At 33.4% G+C, this 23,835-nt stretch overlaps 1 protein-coding gene across 2 annotated transcripts in view; it reads right to left on the reverse strand.

Moving 5' to 3' along the window:
* The window catches only part of LOC145293031 (uncharacterized), a 176,396-nt gene that overhangs the window by 34,054 nt on the left and 118,507 nt on the right, over positions 1–23,835 (reverse strand). For both annotated transcript variants that reach the window (XM_080139330.1, XM_080139331.1), the window contains exons 2-3: positions 17,514–17,605; positions 1,608–1,709 (exon numbers count right to left, since the gene is read on the reverse strand). In XM_080139330.1, the coding sequence (XP_079995456.1) occupies positions 1,608–1,709; positions 17,514–17,605 (194 nt within the window). The remainder of the gene's footprint in view (positions 1–1,607; positions 1,710–17,513; positions 17,606–23,835) is intronic.

Raw genomic sequence — 23,835 nt, forward strand, 5'->3', positions numbered from 1 at the left:
AGCGCAATAAAACTTTTGATTAAAAAACAAAAAAACAAAAAAAAAACAAAGAACTTATTTACAACAAAAATCAAAAAAATGTTGTTCCCTCCCAAGGTCATACGTAGCATTGTGAATAACGTCACACGTGGAATCATTAATAAAATCCACAATCCATTTATGCAATTCAACCATATTTAGTACAAAATAATGTTCATTCCATCCCTGACTTGTCCACCAAATTTCAATCACGAATTTTCAACAGTCTTTGTTTTATCGCAATTCAGTGATATGAAGAGAAATTTGAATATTGGCGGGAGAGGGTGCCTCTGAATTGGATCTAAATTCACCGGACCATAACATCCTAGGTTTAATCTGTGACGTTATATTAAAAATAATGTCTATGATAAGTACTTTGACTATTCATGAATTAAAGAATGACATCACAGCCCAAATCAGGACAATGTCAAGAAATGAGTTATTGACAAATTTGAACGTTGTGTTTACATTTTAATAACGATGAAACAAAGACTGTTGAATATTCATGTCGGACATATGGTGGACAAGCCAGGCATAGGTTGAAGTTTATTTGTATGAAATATGATTTGATTACAGAAAGAAATGTGAATTTAATCAAGAATTCCATGATTCGTTATTTGAAAGGGGTACTTGTAGCTATCTTTTTTTTATTTTCTTGCGATCTTTATACGCCTCTATTTCTGCTTGTTCTCCTTTCAATAATTATTAAGTACACATAGTTTCAACTTTTTAAGAAATCAATTACAATCAAAACAACTATCTCAACAACAGATTACCGTGACTAACAAACACTCTACGTGAGTGCACTTCATTCAAATTCCTCGGCTCAACATTCACATGTAACACGAATTGAAACAAATACATTTGAGACATTTCTAAGACTGCTGCAATTAAGCTGAACTCCCTCTACCGTGCTAGAAAACTAATCAACCCCATATCTCTACACACTCACAATTCGCCAATACATGAGAGATTGTTGACACATATGGGCTAGTGCATCAGACACTAATCTCTACCACTTAGACAGAGTTAAAAAAAAAGAGAGTTTCCAATCTAACAGGTTCTCGTATTATTAACCAAGCTTCGACCCCTGTAACATCGCCGCTATGTACTCCCATATGCCTGTTTTTACAAGAACTTTTATGGAATGTGCTCTGATAAACTCTTAATATTTGTGCATCACTTAGCGTAAATACTCTCAACAAGCAGCAAAATCCCACCTCTTTACTGTAGACGTCTCTAAATGTTCGAAAAACGTTCTATTCTAATAGTTTCATCCTTCAAACTGCTGGACTTTGGGGTTGTCTTCCTGTGTCCTGCTGCCCTTGCTGTACTAATATGTTTAAATTTAAATGCAGTCCGAACAGATATCTCGATTTCCAGCTTTCTACATAGTGTCCCTGTAGACATGGCCTCAAATAGTAGCCTCCTATGCCCAAGTGGCAACACGCCTTGTTTGGGGAGAATAAGAGTAAAAGAAAGGTAGGATCACTCTATTTTCTAAAAATGATGGGATACCAATTTTCATATGTTGATAACTCGGATAAAATGAACAATTTATGAATCAGCTGAGAACGTTTCCTACTTACTTGAACTCTGGCTTCTGTGAGGTTAATTCGCATCGCAAGGTCTTCTCGGGTAAATACGTCAGGATAATGGGTCTGCGCAAAGGCTTTCTCCAATTCCTCAAGCTAGAAGAGAAGAGAAACGAGTTAAATATTTGCATGCAAACATTTGAAAATGTCGAAAATGAAGATAATTCGTGTATGAAACCTCATGCCAGTTAGTAATTAGTGTTTGTCATTTGTCGTAACTAACGAGTCGATAAATCAGGCTCGTTTTATTGATTAACGTTCTGTTTGGATTTGACAAGTTAAATAGTTGCGGGTCGAACATATTGCAATAGGCTTGAAGCAATTAGAAGGTGAATACACCATCGGACATACAGATGTACGCACACACATACACGCATAGAGAGAGAGAGAGAGAGAGAGAGAGAGAGAGAGAGAGAGAGAAATAGAAGGAAGGAGAGAAAGAACTGAAAGTGAGAAGTAGTAGTAGTAGAAGAAGAAAAAGAAGAATGCAGATAAGCACAAATATTGCGTTATGTATACCACCGAAACTGCCGTCATTTCATATCTGGGGTCATTTGTTTTGCTTCAACTAACTTTCAGTATTGTTATGACGTCAGATGTAACACTTAAATAGATATCAAACGTATATAACTCTCTTGCTCTGTCTGTCTGTCTGCCTGTCCCTTCCCCCCCCCACCTCTGTCTTTGTCTGTCTGTCTGCTGTCTGTCTGTCTGTCTATCTGTCTGTCTCTCTCTCTCTCTCTCTATCTCTCTCTCTCTCTCTCTCTATATATATATATATATATTTATATATATATATATATATATATATATATAGATATTATTTTTTAAAAACAGTAATCTACGGACACGCGTGTTTCGGGGCCCTACTCCTCTTCAGCGTAGCTTGACTGTTCGAACCTTGGACTTTATGTATTTCAGTCATATATATATATATATATATATATAATCCACATACAGTACTGCTTCGCTGTTTCCCATCTCATCAGTGAGTGCGGCTAGACAGGAACTACCTCAAGCCAGGATTAAAACCCGAGCGCCTGTACGGCAGTCAAGGCTTTAACCGTTACACTATCGGCGGCTGCTGTGCGAGTCGTGAGTTTAACGATGTTTTGACATCACCCGAAATACCTAAGCTCGATTTGTTTACACAAAGAGCATCACGTTATACGCTAATGGTAATTCGTGTATCACTTCTCAATATGCTCAACTCAAGATGAGGAGCATTTATATATATATATATATATATATATATATATATATATATATATATATATATATGTGTGTGTGTGTGTGTGTGTGTGTGTGTGCGTGCATGCGCGCGCGCGCGTGTGTGTGCTTATAATACTTAAACTTCAAGTATATTATATTATTTTTTCTGCCTAAGCAATTTTAATCTTTTATATAGGAATATAATACATTGGAAGTTAAATTGTTAATGCTGCAATTAAAAGTACAATTAAGTTTTAAGTTTAAGATGATAATAAGAAAAAAGAAATAAAAAACAGATTGAAAAGTGAAATCGGTCCTGGATATGACCTTAAACTATATCCAGTGGTGAGGCTCCAGCTTGCGGGCTTTGGGGAGTGTGGAGCCACCCTTTAATTACCATTGTTCCTAGGTTCACTCTGACCCGGAGTGGTAGTACCTGTTAGGGTCCCAACTATGGGTTAAATAGAAACCGACTTGAAAACAACAAATATATTCTATTAAAAATTTTTTTTTCAAAATCTTTGGATTTGGCATTAAATAACCCCCAAAAGGGTTGATATGCCGTAAAACAAAAACAACCAACCTGAAAACTGAAATCACTTCGCAGCATGAAGATAAACAAATATATATATCTTTATCTCTCTCTCTCTCTCTCTCTCTCTCTCTCTCTCTATATATATATATATATATATATATATATATATATATTAGTAATGATGTAATTAAATTATTACCAGGTCTTTGCATTTCTATATGACATGTCCAAGATTAAATATTGTCCTCATCCGCGATTTCCCTATTTCCACAAAATTACACACTTACGATGTCAATAATCTTTATCCTCGAGAGTCATTTTTGCCTGGTTAAATTATGATTTATTCGTATAAAAAACACGTTGCCCCAATCAACCAACCAACCAACAAAAAAAAAAAAAGAAAAGAAAGAAAAACTGATTAAAAACAGACGTTCAAAGAGAAAGTGCAAATTCTACTACATATAATGATACTTGCATGGTGAAGTGCTATGATGTCAGGAATCAATCAGAAACGCGATGTAGCCGATGTACTTCGGCTAGTGTCGATCTAGCAGACGGGCAGAGAAGATATACTATCGAGGCCGACAGTAGAATGTTTACGTTTTTTGTTTGTGCTCGAAGAGGTGGAATATTATAAAACCGATCTGCTTAAAGTCGGGTCGAAAGGCGTGCGTACAAATGGCTTTTGAAGAAAAGAAGGAAGAGGGCGAATATGAAAGAGCAGATAGAAAGCGACAATACAAATAATACACGAGGGAGAAATAAAAATAATACTCCATAAGAAATATAAGAACAAGAACGCCCGTTCCGGTTATCCCCCCCCATCCACCCAACGACTGATTCAGCCCACACCAATCCCGACCTGACCGACACAATTCGACTGGCCCCGTAACCTCGCCGTGCCCCCGACTCTCGTCACGCTCGCTGACAAGACTTCTCGCGAATTCTCGGGCTGCCCTTACGAGACCTCGTGTCAACTATGATTTGCATTTTGCTAATGCATTTGCTTGATTCGATTTTGCAGGCTGGCTTCCTAATTGCTTTTGCATATCGAGTCGCTCGCTACGTTAGGAACTATTAACGAACGGGACGATGATATGGTGACCGGCACCCAGCTCTTTCCCCTCACTCGGACGATAACTCGCATGCACGCACGCACGCACACAGACACTCACACTCACACACTCACACTCACACACACGCGCGTGCGTGCGCGCGTCTCCGTACACACAGTTGGCCTGAAGTGTGGCCTGTGAAAACACACCGAGAACGTCATAATAACATCTAATGCTTTACATCTACATTTTTGTATTAATATATTTTATTCATTCTATTGAAATAATGCAATAAAATGATCTCTTCTCCTCTCTACCTCGACCTCATCTCTCTATATGTGTGTCTATATAAATAAATAAATAAAGATATATATATATATATATATATATATATATATATATATATATATATATATATACATATGCATATCTATATCTTTCCTTATTTATCTATATCTATCTATCTATCTATCTCTTCCTCTCTCTCTCTATCTATCTGTCTATGTACAAACCAACGTGTGTATATATATATATATATATATATATATATATATATATATATATATATATATATATATACACACACACACACAAATATTGCGTTATGTATACCAATGAAACTGCCGGCATTTCATGTCTGGGGCCGTTCGTTTTGCTTCAACCAACTTTCAGTATTTTCATAAAAATACAAACAGATGCAAGACTTTAATAGATACCAAACGTTGATTCTTGGCATTCAATTTCTTGTTGTGGAGGAGCAATCCTTCACGATTGAAACAATTTTTTTGTTTCTTTTCTCGACGTTTATCTACCTATCTATCTATCTATCTATCTATCTATCTATGTACAGATCAACGTATATATGTGTATATGTCTCTGCATATATATATATAATTAGAGAGAGAGAGAGAGAGAGAGAGAGCGAGAGAGAGAAACCTTGTGTGTGTTAAAGAGAGAGAGATAGATAGAGAGGGCGAGAGAGAGTGTGTGTGTGTTAGAGAGAGAGAGAGAGAGAGAGAGAGAGAGAGAGAGAGAGAGAGAGAGAGAGAGAGAGAGAGAGAGAGATATGTAGGACAATAATCATAATTCCAAGGCCAACTAGAAAAGTCAACGATTAATTGCATTTTTTTTCAAAATGAAACCACGGATATGATACTTTAGGGAAAGGTATGAGTCTGTATATCATCCCCCTCACCACCAGCTATGTGTTAAATAGTAAAATTGACTCGAATCTCAAGACTAGATTGTGCATCTATTTCTAGACAAACTCCACTTATTCCGGCATCGTCTCTTGCCATCTTGGACGTACACGAAAATAATTCACAATTTCGTCATCAGAACCATTCACTGCGTTGCGAAAATATTAAAATATACGATTCGCTTTGTCATGTCGAACAGATGTTAACTGTTTTCCAAAACTATTTGCCCTCATCGCATGCGTTTTTTTTTGTTTAGTTTCATAAAAACAAAGCAGCTTTTTAATTTACCTCGTCACCCAGTCAATATTCAGGTACATTTAAAAAATCTACTGTTTTTTTAAAATAAAATATCATTATTTCATTGCCCGTATATGCGCTTGCAAAAAAGTAGTGCACACGGTTATCCTAGCCGTGTTCCCTCAAATTATTAAGTGATATCTATCTCATCTTCCTGCTAAAGTTCGTTTCGTCTTGTCCCGTCAAAAGATCGTTTGGACCAACGACATTCTATCTTACCCCTAACCGTAATCCTAATTCTCAGTCATCTACATTTGCTTATAATGTCGTAAAGAGATTAGCATATTTTTTTAGTGAAAGCGGTGCACTTACGAAGAGCGGAGTTAACCGTGGCAACAGATATGATGCGGTGAGAAAGTTGTATTAAATAGAAATGGAGACAGAAGAAGAGAGAAAGAGTGAGTAAGATAGATAGATAGATAGATAGAGAGAGAGAGAGAGAGAGAGAGAGAGAGAGAGAGAGAGACGGACAGACAGACATAGACCGTAATAAAAGTATATATATTAATTGAATTGTGAATTAGAAAAGGCGTCAACTAAGGTTCTTCATCCAACTCTTTAAAACTTGTGCTCAATCTCTAATCCATTCTTTATTTTTCTTGCCCAACCCTTTGCAATTGTTTTTTTTTTAAACTTTTTTTTGGGGGGGGGCATTCTCGTGGGTTCTAACACATAATCCATCATTTGCCTATTTATATTCACGATAACTTATTCCCATGCAACCCCGATAGTTTACGCATTCATCTCACTTTCTCTTTTGCCCATTCATTCGTCTCATCTTTCTTTCTTTTTAACATTATTAAACATAAAACGTAGTCTGGCAATCTGTCATTCCACCTCAAGACCTTTCTGGTCGGGGAATTTTGAAACAAGATTAACCAATCTGCAATTCTCTAATTCGCATTCTTATTCTATCATTCCGATTTGAGCCTTGTTGAAATCTTTCCACGTACTCTGATAAATTGAACCAATAAATGATCAAATACACAGCTATTGATTCCGCTTTAAAGGAATAATCGTTAAAATCAACTTTCTTTCTTGATTCAGGATAATGCATGGTCAAATTTCGGTTTTATACGTTGGTGATTATACAGAATAGGGACAATGCTAAAACTGACGTCTCGCCGTCATATTCGTACAGGTTACATATAGCCAATAAAAAACAACTTAATCATAACCTTAACAAAAAGCAAAACAAAACCAAAACAAACAAAAACAAAAACAAAAGCAATCTATTCCGTAGGGTTGAAAAGGAGCATGCATATTAGGCTCCCTCAATCGTTGACAAACGATGGATACCTACTAAGGAGGGCCTGCGCGTGAAAGTTTTGTGGCAGGAGGTGCGCAATCTCCAACCACACCTCTCCTGAGTCGACATTGGTAAGTGAAGTGTATGTTCAGGACGACTGGAAACAAATGCCGAGATAAGCGGAGAGCACATACAGCGCCTAGAATTCCCAAATGGTCACCAATCTGGTACTAACCAGGCTCAACGTTGTTTAAATTCGGTGATCTGACGAGAAGCGGTGTGTCAACGCGATAAAACAATCATAAAACCATTAAAAAAATGGTTTTGATTCGTAAAAAAATATCCATGAAATTCACCGTAAAATAAATGTTTTCCTTTATTTATATTTTTTTCTGTTCATTTTTTAAAGTTTCTTAAAAGTTTCCATTAATTTTTCATTGCATTTTTCCTTAATAACATTTTCTTTTTGTAATTACGATACGAAAAATACGAAATAATGCTTCCAAATGACGTGGCTAACTCTTATTCAAATTTATGCACAAACCACGTGATTCACACCAACAATATTTGGCTTTGATACAACCGTCAACCAGAGCGGACCTGCAATTTTCTCTGATAGGGCAATCACACCATAGACTTCACTGGAGTCTTCTATGATTAGGATGGATTTCAGAAAAATGTTTTTCATTTTTTTTTTCATTTTAATAATAAAAATATTACAGTATTAGTCGGGTTGCAAAAGTTTTCATTTAAATTAAATATCTCAAATTTGTATTGAATTTTATTTCTATTCATTAGACATCAATTAACACATTCCAGTTTCGTCTTAAAACGCCTTAAATTTGAAGCATTTAATGGATTTTGATTAAAATTGGAATATGGATTCTAGACGTAAGGTTAAGTGGCATAATATTTTTGGTTTTAATCTTTTTTAAGGAACATAGACCTGTTTTGTTCAGAGAATAAAATTTACCCATCCTGGGACGGGTATTATTCGCGTAAAGCAATACAAAAAAAAAAAAAAAAAAAAAATTGACTTATTTTCGCTGATTCATCACCTATTCTTTTTACCCATAAAAAACATTCCTCGCCTCGGGTCATCAGATCCATCCCAGGCTTCGCGCAGTGGTTATCAGCTCGTTCATTCCATTTTAAACATTTCAATTTTTTATCCAACAGATTATCAAATTATCGCCCTCTTTTATAACCAGTAAATTTGACCCGATCTTATCCCGACGTTTTCTTTCCGATATCATCCCCTCTCCCTCCCCTCTTCAAGGGCCACCCAATCACCACAGGGGGCAACGTTCTCTTTATTCGCTCAATGGTTACGAAAAAAAAAAAATACAGCTGAGTCAATTTGTTCACGACGAATTCATTTTTTCCTTCCTTTCAACATTTACGAACGTCTGCCTGAACATCATCTATTGAAACCTTCAGTTTATATTCTAAACTTTGCTTCTCATTGTCACTTTTGATTTAGTGTATTTAGATTAGGCTTGTCAAAAACAGACATTATACGTTACTAGCAGCTAACGAGGAAGTACCATTAAAAACCGGCGACCGTTTGTGGCCCAGAATCTATTTTTCTACATAGTCACCACCATTCTCAATGCAATTTATCAACAATGTACGATAGCTGCGTATGTGTGCCAGGAGCGCGCTTTGTGATACGTAGGCCGTTCCAAAAAGTAAAGCCTCATTGTTAAAACTCAAAATGTTGAAGAGTTACGAAGAGCGACCATCCATTCTCCAGAATTAATTTTTCTAAATAGTCACCACCATTTTCAATACATTTTTGCTAGCAATTCAATGACGCATCTCTGCTTCTGACGCACGTCTATGACAGGAGTGGCTTTCTTAGAAAGTAATAGCTATTGGTTCATGTTTTAATTTTGAGACTTGCAGCAAATATGTCTTAACAGCTCAATCATTAACGTCAAAAGTAAAAGTAAATCGTAAGCTAAACGTTTCGGTTTCGATTCTCGTTGGTGGCGCACGAGTCATATATTTTTAAAACTTTTTAAATCATTTACTATATATTGGGTCCAATATAATAAAATAATAAATACGAAATCTGCATAAATCAAAATATTATATTTAAGCGTATTTTACGACCGGGCAATGCCGGGGGGCCTTCTAGTATATATATATATATATATATATATATATATATATATATATATATATATATATATATATATATAAATATATATATATATATATATGAAAGGTTTAAATAAAAAAAAACTGAGTTAATCAAAATATTAATTCATCAAATATTCAAACAAGAAATATAACACATATTTTTCCTTGTTAAAAAAAGTGTATTGTATATTACTTTATTAACATATCTTGTATATCGGCATAATCACATAACTATTGGTTCTCGTTAGATCACCGAAGTTAAGAATCGTTGAGTTTGATCAGTACTAAAACGGGTGACGATTTGAGAATACCAGGTACATTATCTGCTCTCCGCTTATCACATCCTTGTTTTCAGTCGTCCAAGACTTCTCTTTGCTACTGGAATCAATCAGTGCCGAATCAGAAGAGAAGGAGCTCAACCTTTGCTTTGGTTCGTCTGTTCTACGATATATAAACGTTTTTAAAATATTTTGACGCTGAATTGAGCGATTTTGATTTGGTTATTCTATTTTACGGTAGATGAAGACCTTTTTAGTTAATCTATCTCAGATTAAGCCAATTCGTCTTTCAACCCTTTTAAGTTATTTCATGTTGAATTCAGCCATTTTTTTACAAAGGGGTCAACATATATCAAGGCCCGGAGACCACTCAATCAAGGATAAGAGTTAATGTGTGTATTGTAGTCATTAAGACAGTTGCATAATAATCGTTTGTAGAAGGAATTCAGTATAATTAGATTATTTACCAGGACGGCTGAGCAAGAACTTGTTTACGTTGGACTTGAAGATAATGATATTGTTGAGAATACAAATCAAATCATTGTTTTCAATCGTTCAAGAGTTCTCCTTGCTACTGGAATCAAGCAGCGCCGAATCAGGAGAGAAGGAGTTCAGCCTTTGCTTCACAAATCAGCGCTTGTCAGCCATCCAGAATAATCAGATGGTCCTTGTCGTTCTGACGAACGGACATCCGTTCAGTATATCAAGCTTTTGTTTATCTTGATAAAATCAGATCAAGATATATAATATGTGTCCTTGTGACTTTATTTATAATATCTATCTATGAAAGTGAGAATGTGTGTCGGTGTATTAACACTTCTCAACCTATGTACTCGACGAATTTTTGATCTACATATTTGAAATTTGGTATATAAGATATTCAGACATGTAAAAAACAAATATGACTCCTTGAGCTTGATCAGTACTAAAATGGGTGACCATTTGCGAATACCAGGTACATTATGTACTCTCCGCTTATCACATCATCAATTTTGACTCCTTAGCAGCCCGGAAAACCGGGCTGCTAAGGAGTTAAAATTGAAATATTGTTGGTACCTGAAGTTGCTAACTGTTTCACGAATGCACATGCGTGAATGGTTCACGTGACAAATTCATTATATTAAAAATAAGTATGTTTGAAAAAATTGTTTTTAAAGATCGTGTCCAGCCGGCCTAATGGTTATCGTACTTGGCTCACTGTCCTTAAGTTTTGGTTTCGATCTCAGCCGAGTGTTTTCTTCTTTTTTCCTCACACAAGAATTGAGCCGTCTAGAAAAAAATACTATTCGTATGCACATTCTATATGAATTAAAATATAATATTTATGCGTATTTTACGGTCGGGCAATGCAGGGCGGCCTACTAGTATATATATATATATATATATATATATATATATATATATATATATATATATATATTCCATTTTCTTTCTTCAACGCCCAAACTCCCTTGATCTGAGAGAAAAAATGTTTTTTTAATTTTATTTTTTTACTTTTTTGCATTCGCCCATTTCTTCACTTTTCTTTTCGATTCCCCCCTCAAACCTTCCTCCATTTTTTTTTTCAACCAATTTTGTTAAAGCAAAAATCCATTAAAATGCCGACTTGAGCAGAAGCCGTCTGATTGGCTGCTCCTACTTTACGACGCCGGCCGTTCGTCTAATTGGATTGCACCCAGCAAAATCGAATCATCTGTCGAATATAAATCTTGAACGACGTACAAGTGCACCCAGGCCAAATCTCACCCTCTTCTCGTATACTCTCGCATCCCTGCGAGACTTTACTTTTTTTTATATTCACTATTTTGGCAGTCATTTTTTTTTTTGCTCTTCAGTTCATCTCAACTAAGAGTATAATTTTTTTTTTTTTTTTCAAACATTTGTCCAGGCATAATCTGACTCTCTTTGTTCTTCCATGAATTTGCATATTTTTGCTGCTTGATCTTTGATGCTCATCTCATTCCATTATTTTTTTTCTGTGTCACATCTTAAAACTGTATCCAGAAAAAATCCCGATACGATCATTTTTAATATATTTTTCCACGTCATTTTTTTTAAAAGCTATACGTAAAGTGTCATTCTATTTTAACGTTGTTGAAACTTTTTATCTTTGCCAATTTCTTGTATTTCTTTCTAAAGATCAATGAACAAAAGTTCAACTCTTGTTTTACTTAATATCGAATCTTGAATAAAATAGAACTGAAATTGAATTTTTTTTCAAATGCATTAAATCTTTTTTTTTTCGAAAATAATTTACTATGCACGACGCAATAATAAGGCTACCACTTTAATGAGCGGGTCAGATTTGATTAAAAATCACTATCAACAGCTAATTGGGCGCGCTCTTTTTACTAGAAGTTTGAAGATCGCTTTCGACCCCCCCCCCCACCAATATCATGGGATTTAGTCAGACCACTTTACGGCAAATCAAACCTTTACAATGTATTTAATGCTGAATTCAACCTTTTAATTTTAGTTTATTGAAACCTTTTTTCTTAAATAATGCTGAATTCAGACGGTTTATTTCGGCTAATCTTTTTTACGTTATATCAACTGTTTTAATGTTATTTAGTTCCAGATTCAACAATTTTGCTTTGGTTCGTCTGTTCTACGACATATCAACGCTTTTAAAATATTTTGACGCTGAATTCAGCGATTTGGATTTGGTTATTCCATTTTACGGCATATAAAGACCTTTTCAGTTAATCAATCCCAGATTAAGCCAGTTCGTCTTTCAACCCTTTTAAATTATTTAATGTCGAATTCAGCCATTTTTTTACAAAGGGGTCAACATATATCAAGGCCCGGAGACAGTCGAGCAAGAACTTGTTTACGTTAGACTTGAAGATAATGATATTGTTTTAGTCATCTAGAAAGTAGACCAGAGGAACAGAGTTCCACAGGCGGGCAGTTCTAGAGAAGAAACTTTGTTCATGAATCCATGTTTAGGTTTAGGCAACAATAGGGAGTGGGGGGATTTATTGATATTGATTTGGCTAAACAAGTGCTTTTGTGAAGGATTGCGAGAGGGGACCATAGAGTTGAGCTCAGTCGAGCACTTGCCATGAAAATAGCGATAGAGCAGGGACAGGCTTGCAACGGCTCTTCTGTAGGAAAGAGGCTGCAGAGAAGAGAAAAGAGCATCGCCCACTGGATTACGAAGTCTGTTTTGAACTTTCTCAAAGCAGGTTAGGGTGCTTGGAGCAGCTCCTGCCCAGATGTGGCAACAGTATTCTATCCTAGGAATACCGCGTATACAGTTAGAGAATTGCTTCAAAAGGGGGATATCTATTGGAGTAGTAGAATGTTCCAACTATTTTTCCAGCGACCTTGGCTACGGATTTGATGTATGTGCTCCATTTAGTGTGAAGGCAAGACCAAGACGTTTGTCTAAACATGGAGTATCCTCAAGGTGAGAGTCGTTTATTTTAATAGGAGCCAGATGTGAGCGTTTATGATGGAAAGAGAAGTTTGGTTTTAAATGCATTAAAATTAACCAGCCACCCTTTTCCTCATTGTACCACGTGCTCAAGGTCAGAGGAGGGATAATCAGAGAGATCTTGGCCGTTTCTCGTCTTAGAAGTGTTGCCATAGATGGTAGTGTCGTCTGCATAAATGTCTACAAATGATCTAAGAATGCGATTTGGGAGATCATTGATGAAGATCAAGAAGACAGTTGGACCCAGGATGGAACCCTGAGTGACGCCGGCATTAATACTGTGATCTTCTGATTTTTGCCTCTCAACTACTATTCTTATAAACCTATCAGAGGGGAATGATTTAACAATTAAACAAACATTTCCAGCTATTCCGTACCTGGAGATTTTGTGTAGTAGGAATTTTTTTTGCCACACCTTATCGAAAGTCTTTTATATATCAAGAGAAATTTCCTTAGAAACAAAGCCAGCGTCGAGAGATTCACTAATCCTGTGAAATATTACTGTTAGCACATCAGCTGTAGATCATGTCACTGATGATGTTGTTTCTGTTCAGGTGGTTGATCACTTCTCTTTTTAACACAGATTTCAATAGTTTACTTATGACGCACCGGAGACTGATTGGTGTGCACCGGGAGGGAGATAATCAATCGCCTGAATTTTAAAATACGGAGCAGGCTGAAAAGCGTTTCCAGGGTGTTGGGAAGCATTGTTCATTAAGACAACGTTTAAACAGATTTGTAAGTATGGGGAGATAGTTCTGGTTCAAAGCTATCCGGGCACTATAATTGGAATGCAATCGAAGCCAGTTGCTTTACATTAATCGAGATTTTTGATAAGCTTGACAACATCATGCACAATTATTGTATGTCGCATGGTGTGTTTTCAGACAGGAAATAATATATCAGACCTGTTATCGTTAATATCGAACTCATTCAATTTTCTTTCGCTTGACATAGTAACTGAAACTATTTTCAATAAAAAATATATGATAAACGAGTCACTGTCTACGAATAATTGAACACAAGTTGCCATTTTACCAATGGACGAGGGGTGGCAAGTACGTGTTAATAATTTGCGAACTGTATTAATGCGTAAATGATCACAATAGATGCGGCAGGATTCTGCATATTATTATTATTATTATTATTATTATTATTATTATTATTATTATTATTTTAATCTTGCTTACTCCAAAGAAGGCATATTGCCACTTGGACGTAAGAGTCCACTATTTGGGACCATATCTAACAGGGGAATATGTAAGGAGATGAGCGAAGTGTTGGTTTACATTACATTTAAACTTCTGCATGTCAATACAGTCAAGGAAGCCGGGAGCAGGGAGAGAATTCCAAAGTTCAGCATCCAGAGGAAAAAAATCTATTAAAGTAGAAAAGATTTGGGCATCTAGCGACCTCGGCAATGAAGGGGTGGGATTTTGTTCCTATACGAATTTGTCAGGGGTATATACGTCGAGGGGGTACACGTACAATGGGATGCAACATTGCGACGATGGGATAGGGTTGGAGATTAGTTAATAGTTATCCTATTTGACTGGAGACTCTGTTTTAGACCATTTCTAAGAGGAAGCCGCTTGTGGTGGATGCACCAAGCCAGATACCGAGGCGAGTGGTGGCTTTGTAGTCACACCGAATACTTTCAGGTGTGAGTAATTTTCTAGCATGTAAGAACAATCCCACCTTCTTTGCAGCAACCTTGGCAATGTCCTCAATATATTTGTTTCAGCTCACGTTGCCTGTGAATCTTAAGTAGAGGAGTTTTGAGGGAAGCACACTTAGATATGCTGTTATTAGTTATAGTTTTTATATGTTGGGAATTTTTTTTTTATAAATGTTAAAGGAAAGAAGCTCAGTCTTAGTAGCATTACGTTACCACCCATCTACACTTCATCACAGACTAAAGGTCGTTTTGTAAAGTTTCTGTCATTGCCTTAGATATCTGTAATCCCTTTTTTCCTCAGACCATCAGCAAATATACCAATCTCAGGCACAATTTTATCAGGTAGGTCAGCCGTATCCATTTCACCGATGTACGTTTACTGTAACCTAAAGATGTCATGTTTTAAGGCGAAGAGTTGTACTTTCTCATTTTATTGGAACTTCTCACAAAAACGAAGGAATAGAATTTTTGTTTTCCCTGAAGACATTTTTATATCCTGATAACCGTTTCCAAAACGTTTAGGCAAACCATCTAAAACTCTGAGATTGTAATTGAATTAAAAGGTGTCAAGCTGTATCGCTGTATTTCTTCGTTTGTAAATCAGTCCGAAACCGTCTTTCACTCCCTTTCCTCTGGAGAAAAGAAGCCTTATAAAAATCAGAAAGAAACTAATGCTGAACTAATCAATCAAGTTATACAATAAACTATTGCACATCTACAAGAAATATACACACAACAAAACAATGGACGTTTGAAAATTGGAGTAAAAAGCCATTAATACCTCACCATATTCTTACTGAACGCACACACACACACACAAGCACACACACACACACAAGCACACACACACACACACACACACACACACACACACACACACACACACACACACACACACACACACACACATATATATACGCGTAGCAAAATTGAATATTAAACTTATCATATCTTTGGTTCTGTGTGACGTAACTACATGAAAATTTGCAGACTTTCAGAAGATTATAATACAATTCTATAATTAAAATTTCATGAAAATTGGTAAAAAATCATCTACATTTTTAAACTAATCAAATATGTCAAAATTTTCCTACATTTATATATATATATATATATTGATGGCTACATATAGACCAATATACATAATGATTATTTAAAAACTAAAAAATGAAAATAAAGGCCAGCTAACCCGGTTTCGATCCTCGCTCAACAGAGCCCAATCGAGGACAATACGATTAAAAAAATAAATAAATAAAGTCATGAATATGGCAAGGGAAAGGAGAAAAAATATGTGTTAAAATTACAGAAAGATATCAAAAATAAAAAATCTATTTAAGTTCGAAACTCTTCAGTGACTTTTTGAACATCTTGTATGTATATATATATATATATATATATATATATATATATATATATATATATATATGTATATATGCATATATATATTCCAAAGTCCAAAGTTTTATTCATCTAAGAAATTCGACAAGGCGATGGTCTACTGGAGATGGGCTGAATTGTTTTGGTTATTCCCGAATTTCACGTATTACATCTTATGCCTTTTTCTCATTGAGAACTTTCTGGGTTTTTTATGGAAAAAAATATCCAATATCGACATGTAAATATTGATTGTTCTCTCAGAACAAAACCGAACTTTTTATTTTTGGAATTTAGCAAAAGTGTTATTGATTTATATATGGTCTGTTGCTATATCTTATCAAATACCAATCGTCTGATTTAAAAATGATAATGAATAGCAATAATTTATAAACGCATACATCTACAAAAGCTTTATATATATATATATATATATATATATATATATATATGCATATATATATATATATGCATATATATATACATATATATATATAGACATATATATGCATATATATATGCATATATATACACACATATATATATACATATAAATATACATACATTTATATATATATATTATATATATATATATATATATATATATATATATACATATATATATATATATATATATATATATATATATATTATTTGAGAAGGAAAACCGAGAATTAATAAAATAGTCAACGTTCCCACCCTATTTCAGGGGACATCATCAGGATTTCGTAGAAAAATATAGAAGAAAAATGATTACAAACCACATGCGAGTGAAAAAGGAAAAATTCTAAAGACCTTCCCATTCTGAGCCGAAACTATAAATGTGCGTAGTTTCGGCCCAGAATGGGAAGGACTTTAGGATTTTTTCCTTTTTCACTCGCATGTGGTCTGTAATCGTTTTTCTTTTACATTTTTCCTACGAAATCCTGACGATGTCCAGTAAACTAGGGATGAAACGTTTATTACTATTTTATTAGTTCTTGGTTTTCCTTCTTAAATAATATAACGTCAACTATCGCTTGCATTTTTATTTTATTTTTACTTATATATATATATATATATATATATATATATATATATATAAAACTTTTTGTCATTTATTCTCTATATTGCTCTGTAATTACATTGAGCTTCTTAAATAAGGATTGATATATATTATTAGAAAATATATTACTACAGATATATATATATATATATATATATATATATAATATAATGTTGATTTTCCGAGAAAATATCGGATTGACTAATCATGCACGTTCTATGTACACAAATTTCACCCAACAATTATCACTTAGGCATCTGACCCATGTAAAAAAATAATTCCTGTAATAAAATATATATTGTGTTTGTTGAAATAATATTCTCAAAATAGAACAGAATTCATAACTAAATTTTGGCAGAAAGAACAAGCAAAGATTTAAGTTCATATTCACCTGCTGGAGAGTAAAAGTAGTGCGGTTCCGCCGCTGCTTCCTCCGCGTGAATGTATCATCATGGATTTCTCCGTGCATCCCAAACGCACCATCTATTACGAGACAAAAAAAAGTGAATATAAATAACGATTAATAGAAATAGATGAATTAAGAGCTTATTTCATTGAACGGCTTGACTTTAGAATTCTTTAACTCTTTCCTGTTTACTGGAGTGTACTAACATGCCGAAATTTAAATGTAAAGTAAACAAACATCTCGCTGCACAACTCACCACTTAGGATGGCTCTATAAATCTGATCTCAGTGGCAATATGCCTCGCTATGATGGTTTAAGTAAAATAAAATATGTCTGTAGCTGAAACTATGTAGTTACTTTTATTCATTATTTGTCTAAAAATGAAGTGTAGTATCAGTTCTCTTATTAGGAGATCATCTTCCCAGGCATTACCCCATCCTTTGGAAGGGATAGTATAGTATATGTCCGTTCGTCATAAAACCATCATCGCAGACATTACCTCCTTCTTTATGGGCAAGTGAGAGTAGTGTAGTATCTGTTTTTATCATCAGACCGTCCTCCTAGGAATTACCTACTCTTTTTTGGGTAGTGTTGTATATGACATTAATGTAGCGTTCAATGCGATGTATGTTTTCGAGCGCTGCATAAGTGTTTATTCTGAATTCTGAATTTGATTTGTTATCGCCGACCAGCGTCCAATCGTCAGAGACACAACCGCCATCTTAAGAGTGTTTGTTATGTTATTTTAATAGCGGATTGGTATCGATCCTTGAACAGAAAGCTCAGTAGGACCGCGATTTCTATACTGAACTCGACATTACTCAATGGTCATCGATCTAAGCAAATAAATATCGAAACAATCGAAGAAGGGGAGAAAAAGCAAAACAGCTGATTTTTTAATTTATTTTACTTCAGCAAGTTTTAAGAGATCAAGGGGCTCCCTCCTGGAGCTAACACTTATGATTTTGCGTTATGATTTAAATTTATACCCGAGGGCTGAATTAAGAATAGACGCTGTTCCCTTTATGTCTGCTATTTGTATTTCCTTACAGATTGGTCTTCCTGTGACTTCTTCTAAGTATTTCTGAAGATGACAGTGTACTTTCTTCTGTTCAGCAGTAAAATAACAGACCCTACTTACTTTTACATAATAATATATGTGTGTTTCTGTTTTAGTGTGTGTAGTGGTCAGAAGAACAGCATAGAAGCATTTTCATCCTGTCCAGTAGTGGTTCTCTTCTATAATATAAATATCATCCGTCTGTTTAAATGTATGTATGTATGTATGTTTGTATGTCTGCCTAAAACTTTCTGACAGAGGCGACAGATTTTGACAAGACTGGTATCATCTTTAAACTCGATCCTTCGGATGACAAATATCGAAAAATTAGCTAAAAACATTAATTCCTTCACCCTTAACTGGACACTTTTCTACAGGGAGGGGTCGCTTTTTTTGATGATATTTTCGATAGCCATCCCCTCTTTTCGATTGTCTAGCCTTAATTTAAACCTACGTCAGTTCCGGTTTGACGATAGGCGCAACAGCAAAGACGTCAGGTTTTCTTTTTGTTTTTCACGTTCTTTACCTCCTTCGTGGTACGGGTTTGAGCTTGCCTGCCTACTACCACTTTTTTTCTTCTCAACACACTTCCAAACACCGGGCACTCAGGCTGGTTTTTAAATAAATAAACACTAAAATTATCAATTCAGCGGATCTATAAGGTCGGTTCAAAAATTTTGTTTCCGATTTAAAATTTCATCTTTAAGATGAAAAATTGTGTGTTTTTAAATATCGTGTTTAATAACAAAAACAACCTTTGCTCTCTATAACTTGATTTCATCCGTCAACGAGCTTATAAATACTTCACTTGTAAAACTCGAGATTTTAATGTGAAGCATGAATGTAACTCATGTTTGATTTTCTTCTCATGATGTTAACTTAATGCCATCTAAATTGTTTTGTAATTCTCGAAATAAGAAATAATCTGAGGGAGCGAGGTCAGAAGAATATCCAGGATAAGGGCAAGATTCTCCGAACAAATTCATTTGGTCAGTAATGGTGTGTTGGGACGAGGAAGATGATTCCCTTTTTATTGAATAAAGACGGTCGTTTTCGGATTAACATGTTGCAAAATATTGCAAAAATAAAATATATGAATTCATACCGAAAGGAAAAAGTTATAAGTTAATCGTGGTGATATGTTCAATTAATAGAAATATGTATAAAATAAATTATAATGGTTAAAAAAAATACCAGTAAAAGTTTTCCAAAAGGGAATACAGCACATAGGTTGAAACATAGTAGAAATATAAATAATCCGAAAAAAAACAAACAAAACAAAACAAAAACATAAACAATATAGATAATTAGAAAGCATAAAAATATATCTATTGGGTTCGCAACTAAGTTCCTGCTGTTTTTTTTAATTAAAAGAAAAACAGCAGAAACTAATCCAATAAATTTAAAAATAGCAGAGACTTAGTTGTCTATCTAATAAATTTAAAAAATATTAGGATTTAGATGCCAACCAAATAAATTTAAAAAAACTGCAGGAACTTAGTTGCCAACTAAACACATAATATTATGCTCGTTTCATTCCTGAATTAGATCGTGCGTTATGCTTTGTAAAAGGCCAAATACAATTTTTAAAGAGCAAACGCCCCCCCCCATCAAATATTTGCCTTTCCAAAGCTAATCTGACAAAATTCTATAAGAATATGAATATGATCTTCCTTTGACATAGCCTCGTTTTCGAATATCATACTAATTATCAAGGCTATGACAAGAGAATCTTCTTATCATATGTGTGTGTGTGTGTCCCGTTATACAACAGTTAAGAATAAAAAACTGCCAAACGGATCCATTTAAAGCATTTACCAGCATTGAGAAAGGAAATAGCAAGGAAGAAATCCCTTATTTTCATCACAAGATGTTTTTTTTTTCTTTTTCTTTCTTGTTTCAATATCGATATATACTTTTTTATCGATTTTTGCGTTTTTCACTTTCATGTTTGAGACGTTTTCTTTCTTTTTATTTCACCGATTCAAACATTATATTATACTAGCCTGGTTGACCGGCGTTTTCCGGGTGTTTGGAGGTGTGTGTTGAGCAAAAAAAAAAAAAAACAATAAAAAAAGGTGGTAGACAGGCAGACGAACCCGTACCGCGAAGGAGGAAAAGAACGTGATAAAAAAATGTGACATCTTTGCCATTGCGTCCATCTCCAAACCGGAAGTGGCGAAGGTTTAAATAAAGGCTATTCAATCGAAAAGAGGGACGGCGAAAAAAGCGATCCCTCCTTGTAGAAACGTGCCTAGTTGAGGGCAAAGGAATAAATGTTTTTAGCCAATTTTTTGATATTTGACGTCCGAGCTTCATAATAATACCGATTTTGTGAATATATGTCGCATCTGTCAAGTTTTAGGTATATATACATACATACATACATACATACATACATTTAAACTGAAGGGTGAGAGTTTTATTATAAATGAACATAAGTTTCCTACGAATGCTGGCGAAGCATAATTTATTTCCATCACTTTTGACGGAAGGTATACACTGGTCATTTATTATTTGAAAGCACATTGTTTTGTTTGGAATGCTTTCTTTATTCCTTAATTTATTCAGATGAAAGGTTTCCGGATTAAAATATGTTTTGTTCCTTTTTACAAAAAAACAAAAACAATTTCGGTAATGAAGAGAAAGGAAAGAAGAAAATAATTATATTTTATTGTCGAAAGAACCGCAAACTAATAATAATAACAGCAAAACAACAAAAACAAAAAAATAAAACAAAACAAAACAAAAACAAAACACACAAACATTTGTATGCAATAATAGATTAAATGGGAATGAATACTGACAGGAATGTTTTTATTTTACATTTTTTATTTTCAATTTCTTTTTTTTCCATATTTATTTATTTAGTTTTTGAAGACAATAATCAAATTAAAACAAATAAAAAACTCAATTTTAAGAGGAGGAAAATTAAGCACAGCGAAAAATAATGAAATCTAAATTAGATTTTCTTCTTCTGCAAAGTGAAATTAATGACCTCAACAAAGAATGATAACCCTAACCTCTCTAATAAAAGGGCGATGGGGAATTTTACACGATTTTCATGGCTCCCTATTAAGATCTGAAAGAAGAATACGGTGTATAGGCAAAATGTGCCATCTGTGAATTTTAGGTCAACAACCAGAAAACCAAATCTATTTGGTGAAATGCAAATTTTAAATCTTGATTTTATTACAATTAGTTTTAGTATTTCGTGTGTTTACAAATATTCTAGTATGTCTGTCGTGTTTTGAGGAAAATATTTGTTAAAAAACTATTTATAATATTTTTTATACAAAAATAAATAATAAACAGTTTTACAATATTTATAATATAATTACGTACTTATTAAATAATGAAACTATATTAAAAAATATAGTTAATAATATTTATATATAATTTTTGTAAATTTTGTAAAATAAATAAGTTTTACAGTATTTCCAATATTTTTGCGTACACACTTAACAAAGAAAATATTTTAAAATAAATATGTTATAGTATTATTCTCACAAAAATAAATAGTAAAATATGTTTTACAAATATTTCCAATATTTTTACGTACACATTTAAATAGTTTAAAAGGAATAGTCTATGACTACATTCAATAATTATTTTACATAAATAGTTTGTGATATTGTTTTGTCAATACTAAATAATCAAATATGTTTGTCGAAATTAAATAATCAAATATGTTTGTTTATAATATTTAAAATATTTTACGTACATATTTAATACTGAAAATATGTTCGAAAACATAATATTGAAAATTCGTATGAATTTTAACATAGTATAATTTTTTTTAAATAGGAATTAAATGAAAGAAAATAAAAATCATAATAGAAAAATATCCAATAAAAATATTACTAACGTTTTTTTACTCGGCATTGCTAATGGTACCATGGGAGATAACTGTGGAAGGTTTTTGTACTAGTGCTTCTCCTGACTAGTGCCAAGAATTTTATTGTCTTAAAATTATCATCCGTTCCCATGATTAAGACTTAAAAATATGTTAATAACACAAAGGTGAAATGTTATAGTTACAATACAAAACGAAAATAATATACTGGGGATAGATTTCAACTGTACAATGTTGTTTTTTTTTATAACCGATTCTTAACAAAGAGTCAGGAAAAATGGATAAAATTTTCAATACTCCTTATCCCAAACAAAAAGAAAATATTGTATTTCCCGATAATAGGTTATTTAACCGAAAAATAACGGAAAGTATGAAAAATTTAAGCTTTGTATTCCATTCATAACTATTCTAAAAGGACATATTTTCCATAGAGCCTATCAAAGAATATGTGTAGATATTAGTTAAATTCCAAATAGCAGGGGGGAAAATCCGTGGTAAACATGCATTTCAATGAAGAAGAAAATATATTATTAGTATATTGAGCAAAGTGACTAAATCATTGTGTGATTTTATTGCAATAAAATATGTGTAGGAATAAATATTCTTGTTTTATAAATTAAATTACATCAAAAATCTTTTTTCGGAGAACATATATTGAAAAGAAATACACGCTTTGAATAAAAAAATGCATATTTTAATTGAGAAATACACATTAAAAATATGTAAACATAAGGCAAAAAATGGAGTTACAGAAAATGGCCGTTCATTAAAACCCTGTTTAATAACTTTACCTAATATATACATATGAAACCCGAGTATTTCTCAATAAATAATGTATATTTCTCAAATTAAAATGAATATTTTTCAATACTAAATGTATATTTTTCAAAACAAATTGTGATTTTTCAATAAAAAATGTGTATTTCTCAATGCAAAACATGAATTTCGAAATACATATTGCATATTTATAAATACAAAATGTATATTTATCCATAAAAATGTGTATTTCTCGATACAAAATGTGTATTTATTGATGCTGATACAAAATTTACATTTCTACATACAAAATGCATATTTCTCAACATAAAATATATATTTCTTAGTACAAAATTGTATATTTCTAAATACAAAAATGTATATTTTTCCATACCAAATTTATATTTCTTAATATAAAATGTGTATTTCTCAATAGAAAATGTACATTTCTCAAAACAAAATGTATATTTCTTACTACAATGCGTATATTTATAATGACAAGATGTGTATAATTCAATACAAAATATACATTTCTAATTGAAAAATGTGTATTTTTCAATAAAAATGTGTATGTCTCAATACAAAAAATATATTTCGTCAATACAAATTGCATATTTTTCAATAAAAATAATATA

The sequence above is a fragment of the Euprymna scolopes genome, chromosome 14 (genome assembly GCF_053919585.1).
Source record: "Euprymna scolopes isolate OS-2025 chromosome 14, ASM5391958v1, whole genome shotgun sequence".
NCBI classification, from domain to species: Eukaryota; Metazoa; Mollusca; class Cephalopoda; order Sepiida; family Sepiolidae; genus Euprymna; species Euprymna scolopes.